Genomic DNA, 21,547 nt, shown 5'->3' with positions numbered 1-21,547 from the left:
ATCACGTGGCTAGTATATACAAATTTGCATTGATTTGATTTCTTGAGTACAGGCTTCCACTTTATTTTAACCATAACTAAATTAAATTTACTGCAATTTGAACAAATTAAATAAGTTTGTCTAAAACTTTGAAATGCACGTTTCTGTGTTTTGCTTGTGCAGTTAAGTAGCTCCTGAGATCAGTCTAATTTTCTTTACACTGATATCCTTGGAAATACCACCAATGACCAGTCTGCCACTGTTGGTCAGTTTCCAGCTCCAGAAGATGAGTTAAGTGCCCTCTCCAAGGGCACCTCGACAGCAGTTGGGAATTGGGAGAGTGATATTTATTCACTTCTGGGAATTGTGAGAGTGATATTTATTCACTTCCCCTTATTTTTGTGAGTTGGTCTAGAGAATCAGGTCAGCAGTCTTATGGTCAAAATCTTGCTCTTCTGACTTTTAAGCTATAGATGCCTAAAGGCTTCCCCTTTGACTTGGCCTCAAACTTGAATTACTTGAAATTTACAATCCCTTTTTTTCAGTCTTTTTGATGCAATCCCTTTCCTGCAAGTGGCTGAATATTTTAGGAAACATGACCAGGTGAGAATGGCTTGAAGATTTTTCCTTTTACAATTTGTGGCCTTCTTCTTTCCTTTCTGGACAGTGTCACTACGTTGCATCCAATTTCATTCAAAAATGCAGCCTCTTTCCTTTTCCCTTTTCCTTGACTTGCTTTAAAGCGTAACCTCCCCCAGGTCTGACCCTAACTCCACCCACTGCATAATTTTGAAAAACGCTAAAAAGTAGTCAGGTAGCTGAGGAAGGGGGCGGGGTAGGGAGGGGGGGTGTAGATGTGTGAGACAGGAGTAGCTGGGGAGATCTGTGAGAAGGGCCCAGCATGTGTCCAGAGTGCCCTCCACCGGCCCACATTCGGACACGTTGTCAAACGTCAACCTGCAGAGACGCCCCAACCACTACAACTTGGACGCACTGCAGATGTAAGTGGGAGGTGGGTTGCCCACCTCTGAATAGAGGGCATTAACGTTTTTATTTCATGATGTTAAGTCCCACCGGTCGACTATATGTCAGCATTGGCCTTGCAAGGTTCAGGGCTGATCAAATTCAAGTCTTACTTTATTGTCATATACATATAAAAAGTAGCATTTACCTTCAAATGCAATGAAATGCATATGCCCTGGCTTTCTCAGCCCTTAAACTATGTATAAGGAAATAATAATTGATAACAAAACAATAAATAGGAAATGAGAAGTCCCACAAAATAATAAATCACTTAAGTTATATAAGGCGCCTACCTATTCATTATTCTGACCATCTAGGGTTAAAAACTGTCTTTGAGGTAGCTGGTCCAAGCTCTGATGTTCTGTAAACGTTGTCCTGAGTGAGAACTGACCATGTGCTGCGTGGCTGGTGTCCTCTATGATACTTAGGCCCTTCCTTCTGCAACGGGTGGTGCAAATGCCCTGAAGCTGTTGCAGTGCTGTTCCTATGGTTTTTGGAGCTGTTTTAACTATCCTTCTTAGTTGTTAGTGGTCCTTTTCAGTCAGGTTGCCAAACCACACCTATATGGATGCTCTCTATGGTAGTCTTCTCCGGGGTTCATTCATCATCAGCCGCTTCTCCGGGGTCGGGTCATGGTAGCAGCAAGCTAAGTAGGGCACTCCAGACGTCCCTCTCCCCAGCAACGCCCTCCAGCTCCTACTGGGGAATTCTAAGGCATTCCCAGGCCAGATTGGACATGTAGTCCCTCCAGCGAGTTCTGGGTCTACCCCGGGGTCTTCTCCCAGTTGGACGTGCCAGGAAAACCTCCAAAGGAGCACGCCCATGAGGCATCCTAATCAGATGCCTGAACCACCTTAACTGAATCCTTTAGACTAGAAGGAGCAGCGGCTCTACTCCGAGCTCCCTCCAGATGTCTGAGCTCCTCACCCTATCTCTAGGGCTGAGCCCAGACACCCTACGGAGGAAACTCATTTCAGCCGCTTGTATCCGCAATCTCACCCTTTCGGTCACTACCCAAAGCTCATGACCATAGGTGAGGGTTGGAACGAAGATTGACTGATAAATTGAGAGCTTTGCCTTCTGGTTCAGCTCCTTCTTCACCACAATGGTTCGGTACAATGTCCACATTACTGTTGATGCTGCATCGTCCGCCTGTCAATCTCCCTCTCCGTCCTACCCTCATTCGTGAACAAGACCCCAAGATACTTGAACTCCTTCACTTGAGGCAACAACTCATCCCCAACCCGGAGGGAGCAATCCACCATTTTCCAGTAGAGAACCATGACCTCAGACTTGGAGGTGCTGACTCTCATCCCAGCCATTTCACACTCAGCTGCAAACTGCCCCAGTGTGCGCTGGAGATCGCGTTCTGATGAAGCCAAGAAAACCACATCATCTGCGAAAAGCCATTCTGAGGTTCCCAAAATGGACTCACTCCTCACCTTGGCTGCGCCTTGAGATCCTGTCCATGAATATCACAATCAGAATCGGAGACAAGGGACAACCTTTTGCGGAGTGTGACACCCACCGAAAACATGTGGACACAGTTCTCACTTTGGTTATACAAGGACCGGATGGCTTGTAGCAACTGCCCCGGTACCCCATACTCCCACAGTACCCCCCGCAGTGTGCCCCTGGGTACACGGTCGTAAGCCTTCTCCAAGTCCACAAAACACATGTAGACTGGCTGGGTAAACTCTCATGCCCCCTCAGCGCTTCCGCAAGGGTAAAGAGTTGGTCCATTGTTCCACGGCCAGGATGGAATCCGCATTGTTCCTCCTGGATCTGAGGTTTGACAATTGGTCGGAGCCTCCTTTCGAGCACCTAGAATAGACTTTCCCAGGGAGGCTGAGCAATGTGATGCTCCAATAATTGGATCACACCCTCTGGTCCCCCTTTTTGAATATGGGAACCACCACCCTAGTCTGCCACTCCACAGGTACTGTCCCTGACCTCCACATGACACTGAAGAGGTGTGTCAACCAAGACAGTCCAACAATGTCCAGAGCCTTCAGCATCTCGGGGCGAATCTCATCCACACCCAGCCCCTTGCCACTGAGGAGCTTTTTAACTACCTCAGAGACCTCTGCCAGGGATATGGGTGGGGCTTCCCCTGAGTCTTCAGACTCTACCTCCTCCACAGAGGACATAACATAGACACAATCATCAAAAAGGCCCAGCAGAAGATGTACTTTCTCTGCCAGCTCAGGAGGTTCAACCTGCCCCAGGAACTGCTGATTCAGTTCTACACTGCAATAAGCCAGTCTATCCTCTGCACATCCATCACTGTCTGGTTTGGATTGGCCACCAAACAGGACAGGGACAGACTAAAATGGACAGTTAAGTCTGCAGAGAAAATCACTGGTGCCAAGTGTCAACCTGCCCTCCATTCAGGACTTAAACACATCCAGAGTCAGGAAACGGGTAGGCAACATCACTGCAGATCCATCACACCCTGCTCACAACCTGTTCCAGCTCCTCCCCTCTGGTAGGTGCTACAGAACACTGTACACCAAAACAACCAGATATAAAAACAGTTTCCTTCTGCGGGCTGTCATTCAAATGAACGCTTAACGTTATCAAATAATTGTGATAACAATTTGAAACATTTTGAAACATTTTGTGTATACTGTACCATACATTGTACGTATACTGGTACGCTCTGTCATGTCCATCCAGCTCAGGCACATCAGGTTTCTTACATATATGTGTAAGTAACCTGCTAAAATTTATTTCAGCATCTTGATATATTCTCTGCATCATTGCACTTTATTGCCTCTTATGTCGCCTGTATATAGTCAATCCTATTGTATATATCTGAAGATTCTTGTGTTGTAGTCAGTGTGTGAACTATACCATGGCTTTCGCGGGAGTTCACTTTTTTTTACCGGGGGGTTGCTTGCACGTGCCTCAAAGAAAGGGCTGACTGTGACTCTTGTTGCAAAGAAACATTTATAACTGCAAGCATATATAGGCCTACTTGCTTTATGTCAGTGCATATAGGGAATGTGAAGGTACGTCATCCGCGTTGTATATTGGGACGGGGGCGCCATCTTGTTAGAAATGGGCTCTGTTAGGCATGTAAAAAAAATTTAAACAAGAGTCTTAACAAAGCAATCTATCAGCAATCTGTTCATTGAAAACACTCAAAATAAATGTATTTTGACTCATGTAATGTGGCCTGGCTTTATTGTCTTGTAGTTCCGTATCGTCTGGATAAGGTGAACCATGAATTCATACAACAGCAACGTAATCAGTTAGTGACCACATCAAACCTCCACATGGGTATCAAAACTAAGCATCACAGTATGCTACAATACGGCCAACTAAAGCAGGGCACAGTATATGCTGCATAGTTTCTCGGCACAAATACCAAAACAGATTAGCTCAGATTTCCTTGCATTAATTAATTTTGGTATGAACCGAGTGGCACATGACCTAGTGAATGGACTGGAGCAGTTCTTCCATACTTGTAGTTTAGGGGATCAGTGGAAGACGAAGTTGGTCTTGATGTGTACAGATGGAGCAGCAGTCAGTGTTGGAGTTTACAATGGGGTCGTTCCCAAATTGCATCAGATGGTGGCGAGTGGGGATTCCCTTGTGCATATTCTGTGCACTGCCCACACCCACGAGAACTGCACAGTCAGCTGATCTCGTGGTACCATACTGTGAGACATTTAATCGCTTCGTTGTCAAGCTGCTGAGCTTTTATTTACAGAGAGGGGGCGTAAAAAGAACAGAACAACTAAAAAAAGATATGTAATGAGAATGGCATTGCCTTTGTGAAACTAGGAAAGTTTCACAACATCAGATGGTCTGCATGGAGGCAAGAGACTATGTTGAAAATATGGAGGCTATTACCTGCCCTTCCAATTCAAGTGGCTACAAGTGATGACAGTGACCTAAAACATCTGCACAGAGCGTTTTCAGTATTTCCTAGCCAACATCCTTACAGTTCATCTCCCTCAGGTTCCAGCAAGATAAATTGACTATTGGTGAATGCAATGGTGAGCTCATGGTAGCTGCTGGACAGCTGACACTATTGCTTGACAATGAAGGCAAGTACAGGAAAGAGACTGTTTCAAATGCTGATGCTGACAGGGGTAAGGCTGATGTATTGAGAGGTCTAATTCACGAGTTTGGAAGCAGATATGGATCCCTTAAGTCATGTGATTAATTTTTGATATTTGATCCTTCAACTTGGCCTCAAGAAATGCAAGACCGCCACAGTTTTGGCAACACAACACTTAGTAACACCCTCCAGAAATATGAGGCCAGCTTGTCTGTTGACAGAGACTCCACTGTAAAAGAATGAATGCGTTTAAAGCAAGCAGGAAAACGTTTGGCAGCCTCCTCTGTGTATGACTTGGTCAACAGAGTGAAGATAAGTAGTCCAGATAGTTACTCCAACTAGTTACTCCAACATTCATAGTCCTTCTGTTGTCCCTTACACTGCCCTTGAGCAGTGCTACATTGTGAGAGGGGATTTTCACATCTCAATATAATAAAAAGCAAGTACAGATCCCGCCTGTCAGACTCTCGCCTCTCATCCCTGATGCACATCAACTTGTCTAAGATGACAACAAAGACTTTTGATAATTTAAGCCTGGGATTCTGAAAGCCTGTGTTAAGGGTCACGCAAGAAAAAAAAATGCACTCTTGAAACAAGGTAAGTCCAAAACCAACCATTTAATTACAGACAAATGGAAAAAAATAAATGGATGTTCATTAAACCAATCAGTGAGAGAAGTGAGAGCGATGGGATGAGGTAATCCTTTTGGTGTCGGGCCTGTATTCTGTTGTGGCAAGCCTGAAGCACTGGCCAAGATGTGCACTGGAGAGTCTGTTTGTTTCCTGGTTCTGGATCGAGTTCATTGAAGAAAATTATGATTCGCATATATACGTGGAGGGGGAAATTGTGAGTAGGAGCATTGCAATAGCTTGTTTGCAGTCACGTGATTCTGATGACGCGCAAGATTCAGATGGAGGGCAGGAAGTGAAAAGCAAAATGGATGAGATGGAGCTAGTTTAGCCCGAACTGTGCTAGTTTAGACGATATTATGAGAGAACGGTATAAACAGAGAGTAAGATATGTTGGACATGATCCTTATGTTATGGAGAGTGATTTTTTTTTTTTTGACAAAGTGGTCGCTGCACACACACATTATCTGACTCTGCTCCCCCTGACCACAGACGACGGTTCACAAGCCATTTTTTCTGGCGTTTTCAGTCAATTTCTTGCATTTCTTTTCCCCCTCATGAACAACAACTTTTGGTACTCAATAAAAACTCCTTGTGGTTTCTCAGGTAATGACGCCAAACATAGGAATTTCGAAAGTTTGTGATAGTGCTTCCTATGTAGAAAATCACTTCCTGTCCTCCATCTGTAGTCCATGACGTCATATGCAAACAACCTATAGCTCTCATGTGTTTGAATCAAGCTTGGGGAGCCACGTTGATCCAAAAGTTACTCACCCCAATGTCCTTGTGTTGTGCTTTGAGCAAATCAGATGTTCCCATCTCCAAGACCTCCATCTGAAGAGTTGCCTCATCTATGGAAGGTACCAGCCTTTTGGTCTCTGCAGTCCACTAGCCGTCAGCCAAAATGAAGAACGGCTTTCCCACGAAGAGGAGGATGTCACCTTAGATTTTAGGGGAACTTTCAAATCATTCCATGAAGTTATCTGCCAGGCTTGTCACGAAATCTTTCATCACTGGATCCTCCCATATTTCATTCTTCTCGCAATGTTACCACAGATGTGGAAAGTGCAACTTTCTCCCGTGAATGTCTCTCTCTGAAAGGTTCAGCTTTGACCAGAAAGCTTCAAACGCCTTGTACATGTCTGAAACAATGTGGTTGTTACCTTTTATTTGCAGATTAAGGTGATTTAGATGGGACATGCTCTCACACAAAAAAATAACATATACCATCACCTTATTGTCACTTAAAACCTCTGATATTCTTGGGCTTTTTGGCTCCGCAGGGCCAGTTATTGATTATCTTTGACTTAGCGGCTCTGTCTAGTCAAGGACCGTAGATAGTGTGGAGTACATCTTACATCTACACGCGCTCTGTGGCATAGGTCAAGTGTATGGTGTGGGGTAATGTCAAAATAAAGTAGTGCAACATGCACATTATTTCACACATTGCACACTTTATTTCACATGTTATGATAGGTGTGTTAGTGCCAATGGGTCAGTGCAGGCCAGACATTTGGCTCTTCCAGGCTGGACCTGGCCTGCGGGCCGCTTATTGAGATCCAGGGCCCTACATGCTGTGATTTATATATATAGTGATTTATATATATAGTGATTTATATATACACATACACTGTATGTATATATAGTATATCAGCTGCCAAGATCCACCTTGGCAGCTGATGAGTGCGTGGCACATGAAACAGGCTTGTTCTGCTATGAATTAGTTTTTTTTTTCCTACATCTGTCTTAATATTCCACTCCTCATTTGTTGAGCACTCTTACCAACACCATGGATGGTTTCCAGAAGAAGAAAAAAAACTATATACAGTGCTGCTTGAAAGTTTGTGAACCCTCCAGACATGGTCACTGTTTTTGTAAAAAATATTAAAATAAGCTTATTACACATACATCCAAATCCCAATTTGTAAAGCACACCTTCCAAATAATTGACACACACACAAAAGAGATATATTTTCATTATTTAATTCAACAAAGGTGGTTTATTTCACAAAAACTGAAAATTTAACATGTGCAAAAGTATGTGAACCCTTGTATTAGTAGCTTGTGGCTCCTCCTTTTGCAGCCATTACTTCAACCAAACGTCTTCTGTAACCACTAACCAGTCTCTCGCATCTGCTTATGGGGCTTTTTGCCCACTCCTCCTGGCAGAACTCAGCCAGTTGAGAGAGGTTGGAGGGACATCTGGTATGTACCAACTTCTTCAGATCTCGCCACATTTCAATTGGATTAAGATCCGGACTTTGACTGGGCCTATCCAGAGTACGAATCCTCTTTCTCTGAAGCCATTCCTTTGTAGTTTTGCTGGAATGCTTTGGGTAATTGTCTTGTTGCATAATCCATTTTCATCCCAGCTTCAACTCCCTGACTGATGGCAAGAGATTCTGTTCAAGAATTTGTTGATATGCGGGAGAATTCATGGTTCCTTGGATAATATGGAGTCGTCCAGGTCCAGAAGCAGAAAAGCAGCCCCAGACCTTCACATTTCCACCACCATGCTTCACTGTTGGGAGGAGGTTCTTTTCTTCATATGCAGTGTTGGCTTTTCTCCAAACATGTTGGTTTTGATTGTGACCAAATAATTCTATTTTGGACTCGTCTGTCCAGAGAATGGACTTCCAGAAGGCCTCTGGTTTGTCCAAGTGCTCTCTGGCAAAGTTGAAATGGGCAGCTTTGTTCTTTTTTGAGAGCAGAGGCTTCCTTCTAGCAACCCTCCCATGAATGTCATGGCTATTCAATTTTCGTCTGATTGTAGACGCATGCACATTTGTCCCAGATGCTACCAGAGAGGTCTGCAACTCTCTAGAGGTGATGTGTGGGTTGGCCTTTACCTGATTTATTATTTTTCTGGTGCTTCTGGGTGATAGTTTTGATGGGCGTCCACTTCTAGGCAGAGTTGCTGTCATGTTGAAGGCCCTCCATTTGTAAATTAGTTGTCTTACAGTGGATGGATGGAGCTGGAATCTTTTGGAGATGGTCTTATATCCCTCCCCAGACTGATGGGCTATCACTACCCTCTTCTTCATGTCCTCGGATATCTCCTTTGCTCTCGGCATTGTTGATTTATATGGGACTACAGTGGTTTGGTTAGTTTCCTCTCTCTTTTAATTAGTGCAGGCCAAACCCTTTCCCAAAGATGTCTCATTTCATTGGTCTGCTTAAATGATTAATTAAGCACCCAAATGTGTTTCACCACAGTCCGTTACCTGCTTGACTTAACCAATGCAGCTGGGGGTTCACTTACTTTTGTACATACACTAATTCTATGTTTCATGTAGTTTTTGGGCTACTTAAACAAGTCCCACTAAACAAGTATGTGCAACTGATAAACATATATCTGACATTTCATACATAAAAACTGGTGATGATAGAATAAGAAAATCATGGTAAAACAACAGAAAACTCTAAACTGCTCAAGGGGTTCACATACTTTCAAGCAGCACTGTATATCATCAAGTAAATTCTTTATGAGACAGTACAAGCCTGTTTAATGCCATAAGCAATCATCAGCTCATGTTTCGTATATATATACACTACCGTTCAAAAGTTTGGGATCACCCAAACAATTTCGGGTTTTCCATGAAAAGTCACACTTATTCACCACCATATGTTGTGAAATGAATAGAAAATAGAGTCAAGACATTGACAAGGTTAGAAATAATGATTTGTATTTGAAATAAGATTTTTTTTACATCAAACTTTGCTTTCGTCAAAGAATCCTCCATTTGCAGCAATTACAGCATTGCAGACCTTTGGCATTCTAGCTGTTAATTTGTTGAGGTAATCTGGAGAAATTGCACCCCACGCTTCCAGAAGCAGCTCCCACAAGTTGGATTGTTTGGATGGGCACTTCTTTGAGCAGATTGAGTTTCTGGAGCATCACATTTGTGGGGTCAATTAAACGCTCAAAATGGCCAGAAAAAGAGAACTTTCATCTGAAACTCGACAGTCTATTCTTGTTCTTAGAAATGAAGGCTATTCCATGCGAGAAATTGCTAAGAAATTGAAGATTTCCTACACCGGTGTGTACTACTCCCTTCAGAGGACAGCACAAACAGGCTCTAACAGGTACTATTTAATGAAGATGCCAGTTGGGGACCTGTGAGGCATCTGTTTCTCAAACTAGAGACTCTAATGTACTTATCTTCTTGCTCAGTTGTGCAACGCGGCCTCCCACTTCTTTTTCTACTCTGGTTAGAGCCTGTTTGTGCTGTCCTCTGAAGGGAGTAGTACACACCGGTGTAGGAAATCTTCAATTTCTTAGCAATTTCTCGCATGGAATAGCCTTCATTTCTAAGAACAAGAATAGACTGTCGAGTTTCAGATGAAAGTTCTCTTTTTCTGGCCATTTTGAGCGTTTAATTGACCCCACAAATGTGATGCTCCAGAAACTCAATCTGCTCAAAGAAGTGCCCATCCAACCAATCCAACTTGTGGGAGCTGCTTCTGGAAGCGTGGGGTGCAATTTCTCCAGATTACCTCAACAAATTAACAGCTAGAATGCCAAAGGCCTGCAATGCTGTAATTGCTGCAAATGGAGGATTCTTTGACGAAAGCAAAGTTTGATGTAAAAAAAATCTTATTTCAAATACAAATCATTATTTCTAACCTTGTCAATGTCTTGACTCTATTTTCTATTCATTTCACAACATATGGTGGTGAATAAGTGTGACTTTTCATGGAAAACACAAAATTGTTTGGGTGATCCCAAACTTTTGAACGGTAGTGTATATATATATATATATATATATATATATATATATATATATATATATATATATATATATATATGCAAACTCTGTTGAAAGAAACACTCAATGTTAGGGAAAGTGCTCAACAAATAACATTTTACTGTGAAAGAAAATCACGTATACCGTGATAAGAGTTTGGCCATATTGCCCTCCACTTAACGGCACATGTGCGTAAAAAAAAATAATGGTCAGCATAGGGCCCTAGTATTTGTTATGACTCCAGAGCCAGGTCATATTACTTTCACTGAGTTATGTTCCATCAAGGAAAGAAATAACAATTTACACTAATTTCTATCTTTGAAACTATATCCAACATAAGTCTTTGCCTAGACTCTTCTTAACAGTGACCATAACTGTCCTTAAGAAGTTTTGGTTTTATCTTTGTTTCAGAGTGGTAAAGATTACAGGGTAGATTAGTTGACACTTGTTAGGTGAGCACTGGTTCATGATCTGTGTTGCTCCTTGTACTCTGTCTCTTTCAGTTCCCCCTCTTATTTTTGAATATGCTTTTGTAAGTTGATCATAATTTTAAAATCATTGTGAGCTGCTATCTGCAAAGTGTGGACAGCCAAGGAATAAATGGATTGCATAGCGCTTTTCTAGCTGCAACAGCCACTCAAAGCGCTTTACAATCAATGAATGTCTCACATTCACACACACACACACACACACACACACTCATACACCAACACCAACGGCAATGTCAACCATGCAAGGTAATGACCAGCTCATCAGGGGCAGTTAGGGGTTAAGTGTCTGACATTGTTCATTGAGCAAACTCAGTGAACAATGTCAGACACAATGTCAGAACAATGTCTAAGGACAGTGTTCACTGAGTCTGTTCAGAAACAGAGTGACCAAGTACAACCTAATGTCCTCTTACTGACATGAACATACACCATTTTTATCATTCAAGGGCAGTAAAAGGTTTTCATGCTGAAAGACTGCTTTCACCCAAATCAAATTCATTTTCAAAAACTTTTCATTGAACTGTTAAATCTGAAGTTATTTCCTTCTAAACTGCAAAAACTCCAGCCAGTTGCTCTTGTTTCCATCCCCGACCCAGTCCCCCTTTTTGAAAGTAGCAATTATTTATACATGTGTCATTGTATCCTCCCAGTAATTGGTTCAGCTGCACTTTCTTAACCAAGGAGACTTGACAATGTTGAACATTGTCGAGTCTGAAAACCCCTCGTCAAGGTCAGCTTTTCTTTGCAAAATATGTCTGAATGACCATTTTATAATAGTAATCATCATCATCATATTATTATTATTGGGGGTTTTTTGTGTTTTGTCGTATGTCTACTTTTATTATTCCCTGGGGCATTTTCTCTAGGGAATCTTGCTGTTGCACTGTGCAATTGAATGGATTCAAAAGATTTCATTTTTCATCAACGAAAACTTTTCATTAGTGAGTTTTTCCCTGAATTGTGCCACAGAGAGTTTGTCCCCACAGGATGAGACAGAAACCTTTTCTTAAATGTCTTCTTCTCCTCACTTTTCTCCAGGACCCTCCCGTCCTTCCCGTGGGCCAGTTCAGTGAGAAGTTCGTTCACTTCATCACTCAATGGTGAGTCTCTCCTCTCTGCAGCAGTGCTCAGTGCAGTTGTTTCAGAGATGGTGGCTTTGAAAATTAGTTCAACCAAAAATAGTCTTTGTTGAGGTTAGAGTATAGGTTTTTGCCTTTAGTGTTGATGTTCTAACTCATTGTACTCTCACCACTTTACCGTGGTGAACACAGAGCTAGATAAACAAGTAGAACAAGTGAGGTCAAGTTTATTTGTATAGCCCAGTATCTCAAGGTAGTCCCAAAGGGCTTTACAATCAGTACAATATACGACAATATACAGCCTATGACATCCTTTATCCTTGGACCCAAGACCCGAATGAGGAAAAATTCCACAAGAAAATCCTTATCAGGAGAAAAAAAAATGGGAGAAACCTCAGGAAGAGCAACAGAGGAGTTGTGGCGACATGGATGCTCTGACATCCACTCATAATTGACTCTCTACATCACACGCGTGCCTTCTTGAACCCCCTTCTTCCCTTTTGCCCACAATGACTGCCTGTCGCATCCTTAGCTCACACCACCTTCCCCATTGTGGTATGATCGCAGTGCTGTTTGACCTCTTACCATTCCTGACTGTATTACTAACAGACATCATTACCCTCACCGTCACCACAACAAACGACACGTGAATCAGTCCAATCTCCATGCCCTTACTCAGTCCTCACAACCTACCACAAAGCAACGTCATCTGAAACCGGTTTTGCTCAACACTCGTTCACTCAATAACAAAAGCCTCAGTTCTGAATTAATTTCCAACTGACAGTAACCTTGATTTCCTCTGCCTCACTGAAACCTGGCATAAACCCCTGGACTATTTCTCACTAAACCAGACCACACCCACAAAATTCACATACATTGATAAACCTCATCTTAAGGGGTGGGGAGGTGGTGTTGCTGCTGTTTACAGGAAGAAAATTAAAACAACCATTATTTCCATTCCTGTTGTTCATTCCTTTAAACACCTTGCCTTCAAACTCTCTGGTCCCACTCCCTTGGTCACGGTCATTATCTACTGCCCCCCCCCGAGCCAAGCCCCTCCTATCTCTCTGACTTCTCTAATTTTCTGACCCAGCTATGTGCCATCTCCCCTTCCTTTCTCCTCCTGGGTGATTTTAATTTTCACATTGATGACACTGACTGTAAATCTGTCATGGAATTCCTGGAACTGCTACAATGCTTCAACTTCCCAAAACATATCAACTTTCCCACTCACAGCTGTGGGTCACATCCTGGATTTGGTCTGCTCCACTGGTCTCACAATACATCAACTCTCCAGCCCCAACCTCAGTATCTCTGACCACCTGGCAATCACCATGGACATTGACATCTCTATCCCCATCCCAAAAGTCAAACGCATAATATCCTTCAGAAATCTCAACTCTATCTCTTCCTCAGCTCTTTCTACCGCTTTTTCCAGTAAAATGTCTTCCTCCCCTCCCCTGCTGTCTGATAATCCCTCTAATCTTGTCAGTTATTATAATGACACACTCTCCTCCTGTCTTGATCAGCCGGCCACCATTAAAACCAAAACAGTCTCATTCACACACCTGGTATACTCCTGAACTCCATCAAATTAAATCCTGTAAGCACCAGCTCGAAAGAATCTGCAAGAAAACTGGTTTAACAGTGCATCACCAAGCCTACACAGAATACCTTCAGCAATACAAAGACACTCTCATCACAACCCGGTCCACCTACTACTCACACCTCAGATTTCTCAAACCCAGTGACAATACCTCCAATTCCTGCAGTTAAGAAGTGCAACTCTTTCCTTTAATTTTTCCAAACTAAAATTGACACCATCTATAGCAACCTGACCACCTTCCCTGCCCTCCCCACTTCCCTTCCCATTGCCCCCACCCCCCTTAGCACTCAGCCTCGTCACAGTCCTGCCATGTGTCCCAAATGGAACTGTCCAAACTTATAGTAATGAGAAGCTTCAGTTGTTTTCTGGATATCATCCCATCCAATCTTGTTAAGTACTGTCTCCCAGCTATCTCCTCACTCATCACAGAAATCATTAACTCCTCCTTTAACTCTGGTTCAGTCCCCTATACACTTAAACTGGTTGCCGTCAACCCCATCCTCAAAATCATGAGCAATTTCCGGCCTATCTCCAATCTCCCCTTTCTGTCAAAAATACTGGAACGTGTTGTTGCCTACCAACTCAAAGCTCACCTCATCTCAAACGACCTGTTCCAACCATTTCAGTCTGGCTTCTGTTCACAGCACAGTACAGAAACAACCCTCCTTAAAGTCACCAATGACCTCCTCCTCTCCTCAGACTCTGGCTAACTCAGCATTCTCATCCTCCCCGACCTCACTGCAGCTTTCAGCACCATCAAGCACACATTCTTCTTTCACGCATTGAATCCTCCCTCAACATCACTGATACTGCCCTCTCCTGGATAAAGTCATATCCCATAAACATACAATAGTTCATCAGTATCAACAATTGCACCTCCTTCACCACTCCCCTGTCTTAAGGCGTCCCCCAGGGTTCAGTGCTTGGTCCTCTCGTTCATCCTTTAAATGCTCCCTCTTGGTAACATCATACATCCTCGTGGTCTCCACTTCCACGTCGATGACATCCAGCTCTACATCTCCACTAAATCCAACACCACTGCAACTCACTCCACTCTGACCAACTGCCTCACTGAAATCAAATCATGGATGCAAGCCAACTTCCTTCTGCCTCATCATCGATAATTCCTGTCTTCCTTCCCACACATCTGCAACCTTGCAATCATTTTTTGACAGCAACCTCTCCTTTGAACACATCAGTCAAATCAATAGAACTGCCTTTTTCCACCTAAAAAGCATAGCTCGTCAGCCCATCATTCTCCTCCTCTGCTGCCAAAACTTTGATCAATGCGTTTCATCACACCCAGAATTGACTACTGCAACAACATTGTTTACGGCTCATCATCCGAAGTCCTAAACAAATTCCAGTACATCCAGAACTCTGTTGCTCAACTGCTCACCCACTCCCGCTCCTGTGACCACATCACCCCTGTCCTCCAGAACATCCACTGGCTCCCTGTCCAACAGCAGATCCAATTCAAAGCCCTTCTCCTCACTCACAAAGCCCTCCATAACCAGGCCCCCTCCTACCTCACTGACCTGCTCCACTACCATACTCCTTCCCGTAGCCTTTACTCCTCCAAAGGCAACCTCCAGTGTCCCCAACACAGAACCAAGCATCAAACCTGGGGCGACACAGCCTTCTCCATAGCTGCCCCCTCCCTCTGGAACTCCCTCCCCAAACACAGAGACTTCACCAGTCTGTCCACATTCAAATCATTAATTAAAACTAACCTATTCAGAATTGATTTTAATGTGTGATTAATGTTGTGTGTTGCTTTTACATTTATTTTAACTTGTGTAAAGTGTCTTTGTGTACTCTTGGAAAGTGCTCGAAAGATAAAATTTATTATCATTATCCCTCTTTCAGGAGGGACAGACAAGCAAAAGGTGTTAGATGCACAAAATACACAAAAATAACAGAATTATAATGTAACATCATAGATAACACAGAGCGAGGTAATATAGAATACATACAGTTAATGCATGAAATTTAGCAAATTGAAATATGCTGGGTAATAAAATTGTAAAGGAGTGCAAGGCAAATTTAGTGAATCTATGACCATCCAAGACAACATCAGGAACCTTACTGATGCAGTCTAGAGCCGACAGGACCCTGCACCACAAAAGCAGCTCTGCTCAGTGGGGCTCTGGAGAGAAAAATAGACTTCACATGGCCCTACCCAGTGTGATATATCACCCCGGTAGCACATCTAACTCCAGAAGGGCCCCAGCTCTAATTCCTCAAAGTCCTCTATGTAGGTCACTCCGACAGATAGCATATATATATATATATATATATATATATATATATATATATATATATATATATATATATATATACACACACGTTGTGGAGGATATATGCACATAGGCACTTACACACACCACAGACTCATAAATCCAACTGGTGAGCTCTTTAGGCAACTAATGAATTTTTGGTTCTCTGAGAAATGGGAATTATTAATAAAATGATACTATGTGACGTTGTTGGGACTGTGTGTGGTTAGACCATGTTCTGAATGATGTGATGGTTAAGTGTTTCTTGGTGGTCAAGGCTTATCTTTCACTTTTTGCAGAAAACTGACATTGTTTTAGTCTTTCTCTAGAATGCTTCATTGTAAATGAAAATTATGACATCAACTTGGAGGTTATGATCTAAACATTTTCTTATGTGTTTCAAAGCAATGTTTGAATAGTGTCTGAATGAGGACCATGTGATCTTTTTTTTATTCCAGTATGAGGCGGCACCCCAAAGAGAGGCCTGCTCCTAATAACCTAATGGTAAGTTAAATCAATTATTTATTTATTAAAACAAAAAAAACAAAACCAAGGGCTATGAAATAAGAATTTTGAATGCGTCTTTACAGAGGGTGATCATATTCATATTATTATTTCCATAGCTTTTTGAACATATTTGTATTTGTTTGGTAGTTTCTTTTTGCTACCAATAAAAGATGCCAGATAAAGGTCATGCACGAACCTTGAGGTAGGATTGAGACTACATCAAATCTCAAAGTCATATGGCTCAATGGATTGGAGCCCATTTGAATGAACCAGGCCTAGCCACTGTACAGGAGTGAAAGAATTTTCATTTATACAAATTTAATTTAAAATTCTAATGCCCCTTACATACTGCAATATCAGCAGTGGCAAGGCTGTCTCAGACAACATTTCCCTGACATTGGCTAATCGTTCGGTGGTAGGCTGTCTGGGGTCGTTCAGTGTGACAAGGTTAAATACGGCCGACAGTGCCATTGTAGGCTGAAGTGAAGTTGAAGCATCCATCCATCCATCCATTAGCAAAACCGCTTATCCTGCTCTCAGGATCGTGAGGATACTGGAGCCTATCCCAGCAGTCATTGGGCGGCAGGCAGGGAGACACCCTGGACAGGCCACCAGGCCATCACAGGGTCAACACACACACACACACACACATATACACACACACACACACACTCACATTCACTTCAAGGGACAACATAGTATGGCCGATTCACCTGACCTACTTGTCTTTGGACTGTGGGATGAAACCGGAACACCCGGAGGAAACCCACACAGACACAGGGAGAAAATGCAAACTCCACACAGAGGACGACCCGAGACGACCTTCAAGGCTGGACTACCCTGGGGCTCAAACCCAGGACCTTCTTGCTGTAAACAAAACGTACAACATAGCACGGGCCGCACAAAAATGCCTTGCGGGCCGGTAGTTTGAGACCCCTGCTCTATAGCCTATACTTCTACATATTTCTGTATCATGATGTGGATGGTGGCATATGTTGGTCCTAAATTCGTACATATCTTTCTGCATTAATGATGCCCTCACAGATGTGCAAGTTACCCATGCTATAAACACTGACACACCCCCATACCATGACAGACATTGGCTTTTGGACCTGACGCTGATAACAACTTAGATGGTGCTGTTCCTCTTTGGCCCCGAGAACGTGATGGCTGTTTTTTCCAACAACTATCTGAAACGTTGACACATGATGCCGCTGTGCTACTTTCCATGTCAGATGAGACCAAGCCCAGAGAAGTCGGCAGCGCTTCTGGAAAGTCTTGATGTATGAATTGTACTTTTAAGCCTTATCTTGCACCGGCGTCTGGGTAGCATGGCAGTCTATTCCGTTGCCTACCAACACGGGGATCACCAGTTCAAAACCCCGTGTTACCTCCAGCTTGGTCAGGCGTCCCTACAGACATAATTGGCCATGTCTTCAGGTGGGAAGCCAGATGGGGGTATGTGTCCTGGTCGCTGCACTAGCGCCTCCTCTGGTTGATCAGAGTGCCTATTCAGGGGGGAGGGGGAACTGGGGGGAATAGCGTGATCCTCCCACGCACTACATCCCCCCCTGATGAAACTCCTCATTGTCAGGTGAAAAGAAGCAGCTGGTAACTCCAACTGTATCGGAGGAGGCATGTGGTTGTCTGCAGCCCTCCCTGGATTGGCCGAGGTGGTGGAGCAGGGATCAGGATGGCTCGGAGAGTATGGTGGGGTGATTGGCCAGGTACAATTGGGGAGAAAAAGGGGGAGAAACCCAACAACAACAAAAAAAAAGCCTTAACTTACATCTGTGGATATGTATCCACAGAAGTTGTAGCAGTGCCAGAAAACTTCAACTGTCATGTAGTGTGCCAGTAGATATGACAATAAAAACCATGGGTACCACACCGTCCTGGTAAATGACTGATAGAGGCATGGTAGAAAAAGACAAGGTCCTAGTGACTGTGATTAACAGAATATCCTATAATTATTTTTAACAAAAAGATCACATTGCTCAGTATTCCCTCTTTCTCTCTCTCTCTCTCTCTCGCTCTCGCTCTCTCTCTCTCTCTCTCTCTCTCTCTCTCTCTCTCTCTCCCTCTCTGTGTGCATACATCTGTGGATGTGTGTGTGTAAACCTATGAAAGTCATTCACTAATCAAAAATGCCTGTGTGCAGACAGTCGCATGAAACGTATCTAAAGATGTCACTGTACTTCAAGCTCACATCGGAGAATTGCCAACCCAAGTTGTCTTATTTTTGTGTGTCACTCGAGGCACAAAAAAAAGGCATGGGTTAATGCTGCTACATGGTATTTGCTGAGCGACCATATTGAATATCCATGGGATAGCATATGATGTTCAGTCCAGCTGGACCAGATCAGTGTCCCAGCCCTACAAATGCAAATGTCAGTGACTGGGTGATCATGTTTGGGCTGACTGAGTGATCATTGTGGGTGATCATGTTTGGAGTGGTCAAGCTACTCGATTGGTCCGCTGGGTCAGGTGACCAATGACATCACTGAAGTTAAACAATTGATCAGCTGAGTTTAAAGAAGCATGAGGGAGAGTGCACAGTTAAAGCCCCCCAAATAACAATCACTGACAAAACACTCACTAGCGAATTCACAAAAGGATTGCACAGCTTTTGTGACCAGTAAACTTTTACAACTAAGACAAAAAGAAACCGTGTAATTCTCAAAGCCCCCTCAAAAGGTGAAATGCACCCCTAACTGTGCTGTCAAGCAAATAGCGTCTTGCTGCTCCGGTGCTATTTGCATGTATTTAAATTATGTAATATGCATACATTTGGTGCAAGATTGGCCCCTTTCTCTGCAAATGAGCTTCGTTGCAAAAAAAAAGCCCAATTCACAAACACCAGTGCTAATAGCCACATACAGTTAGAGGGGAAATTATTTGCATCTTCAGAGAGTTGGTGGTAACTGATTCATTCCCAGACTTCCAAGTGATCATAGCAGCAGTGATTATAATTGCAGCCAGGTAGGCACTGTCATGCTAGGCGTGCTCATGAGTGGATATTTTGAAGGAGAATATCACTTTCTGATTTAACTGAGACCAAAATCATTCCCAGATACAGGTTGCCAGGTCAAACAATTCTTGTGAGTCTTAGAAAAATGACAGACATCCACAGATAGAAACAGATGACAGAGGAGGGGGTGTTGACAGATAATTAGAATAGGTGTACTTACAATTAAATTAAGTTCTCTTTCAAATCAAATTTCCTAAGATATGAGTGAAAGTATTGTTCTTGCAACTGCATTTATAAACTTTTTTTTACTCGAATGTAGCTTAACCATGTCATGTGATATGCCTCTTCAGTCTTTAACAACAAATATTAGTGGGACCACTGCAGAAAATAGCATATGAAAATTTAATACCCAGGAATTCACATTATAGACACTACTACTGACTATCCCTCATAACAAATTGACCACAGTTTCAAACATTGCCCATCCACGGTACAGCCATATACTAGGTTTTGACCTAGGCTTGTTTTTGCAACTGAGCAGAACAAAAAAACTGTGAAATGCCAAAAAAAAAACTAAATCTTATTACTCATCATAGCAATCCTGAAATGAAATAGGCGACATAATTGGCACCTTTTAGAAGTTGTTAGAAATCATTTGAATTCAACTATATGATTATCCTCAATGTAGAATTGGAACTGGTTTGTGGTCAGTTGTAGTTGCCTACAAAATAAAAACTTTTGGATTCACTTGTGTTAGGTAAGTTGGCTCATCAGAATGAGCATGGATAAAGAAAAAAGGTCAGACATAGTCAGGCGCAAGATTATACAAAGAAAAACAAATATTGGGGCTTCAAGTCCATCTCCAGAGACCTAGTGGTTTCTGTTTTGGCTATGTGTGAAGATGCAGCTCAGGAATCAGGGACAATTTATTTGTCATTTCATTTCATGTACTTGCATATATGAAATGAAATAAAATATTGTTTCCTCCGGTCCACAGCAGTGCAACACAAAGACAATAACACATATCCAAAATCTGCAACAGCTACAAGAACACACATATCCAAACTAACATATATCCAAACTAAACAAAATAAAATCACTGTCCAAGTGAACGAACGCCAGCCAGGATGACTATCGGAACTGCCGGTCTGCATGGGCTAAACGTTAGCTTAACCTGCCCCGCTTCTGCGTCCTGTCAAACCGCCCTTGGTGTTTCCTCTTCGGGCGCAGCTATGCGCAGGGGCCGTGGTCCTTGGGCCCACCAAACGCAGCAGACCAGGCTCCTTCAGCCAATCCAACACCAGCTCTCCCAGCCAGACACCCTCAACACACCTCCCCGCACTCCACACAACAACACCGAAAACACCACAGTCAATGCCAGGTGAGGCCACCACCAGACTGCCCTCAGTGTTATCGGAACTGCCGGTCTGCATTGGTTAGCAGTTAGCTTAGCCTGCCCCGTTTCCGCGTCTTCTCAGACTGGTGTTGCCTTCTTGGGCACAGCTCCAGGCAGGGCTGTGGTCCCTGGGCCCACAGGACGCAGTAGACCAAGTTCTTCCAGCCAATCCAGTGCCAGCTCTCCCAGCCATCAAATGAAGACAAAACTTAGACGCAGATGTGGAAAAAGACACTGCATGGACGGTATTGGGTGAGGCCGCTGCAAACGTGAATTTGCGCCACCATCTTCCCACACCGGTACTGGGTGAGGCCACTGCAAACATGAATTCGCGCCGCCCTCGTCCCACACCAGAAGCAGAAATCTGTCCCAAGTCTGCCTAATTAGTGTTGTGCCCACACTCTCATGACTCCCATCTGAAGACTCTACAGACATCTTGCTGTTTTTAGCATATTTATTTTAATCTCTGGTGGTGTGTTGGGTTTTTCTTTCCTTTTTTTCATTTGTATACAACAAACTGGCTGTTGGCCTTCAAGCATCATTGCCATTTGTGTGTATATGCTGGAGAACCCTGGTAGAGCCCTATCGAGGGCTTGATAAGGGCAGGGTTTGTCACATTGCTTTATCAGGAGTTGTGAAGTCTATGAAACGACCCAGGATGTGGCCTCAAAAGAAAACCTGATCAAAAATCACAGCAAGGAATAGCCAGGATGGCAAAAACAAGAACACCGATCACCTGCAAAACACATTCAAGATGAATGTGAACC

At 43.2% G+C, this 21,547-nt stretch overlaps 1 protein-coding gene across 1 annotated transcript in view; it reads left to right on the top strand.

The window, feature by feature from the left end:
• Positions 1-21,547, top strand: part of map2k5 (mitogen-activated protein kinase kinase 5) — a 127,586-nt gene that overhangs the window by 90,605 nt on the left and 15,434 nt on the right. Inside the window, exons 20-21 of the mRNA XM_056278631.1 lie at positions 11,981-12,042; positions 16,365-16,410. Coding sequence (XP_056134606.1) covers positions 11,981-12,042; positions 16,365-16,410 — 108 coding nt within the window. The remainder of the gene's footprint in view (positions 1-11,980; positions 12,043-16,364; positions 16,411-21,547) is intronic.

This window comes from Lampris incognitus, chromosome 4 (genome assembly GCF_029633865.1).
Source record: "Lampris incognitus isolate fLamInc1 chromosome 4, fLamInc1.hap2, whole genome shotgun sequence".
In the NCBI taxonomy this organism is placed as follows: domain Eukaryota; kingdom Metazoa; phylum Chordata; class Actinopteri; order Lampriformes; family Lampridae; genus Lampris; species Lampris incognitus.
This window is presented reverse-complemented; position numbering and strand designations above follow the sequence as displayed.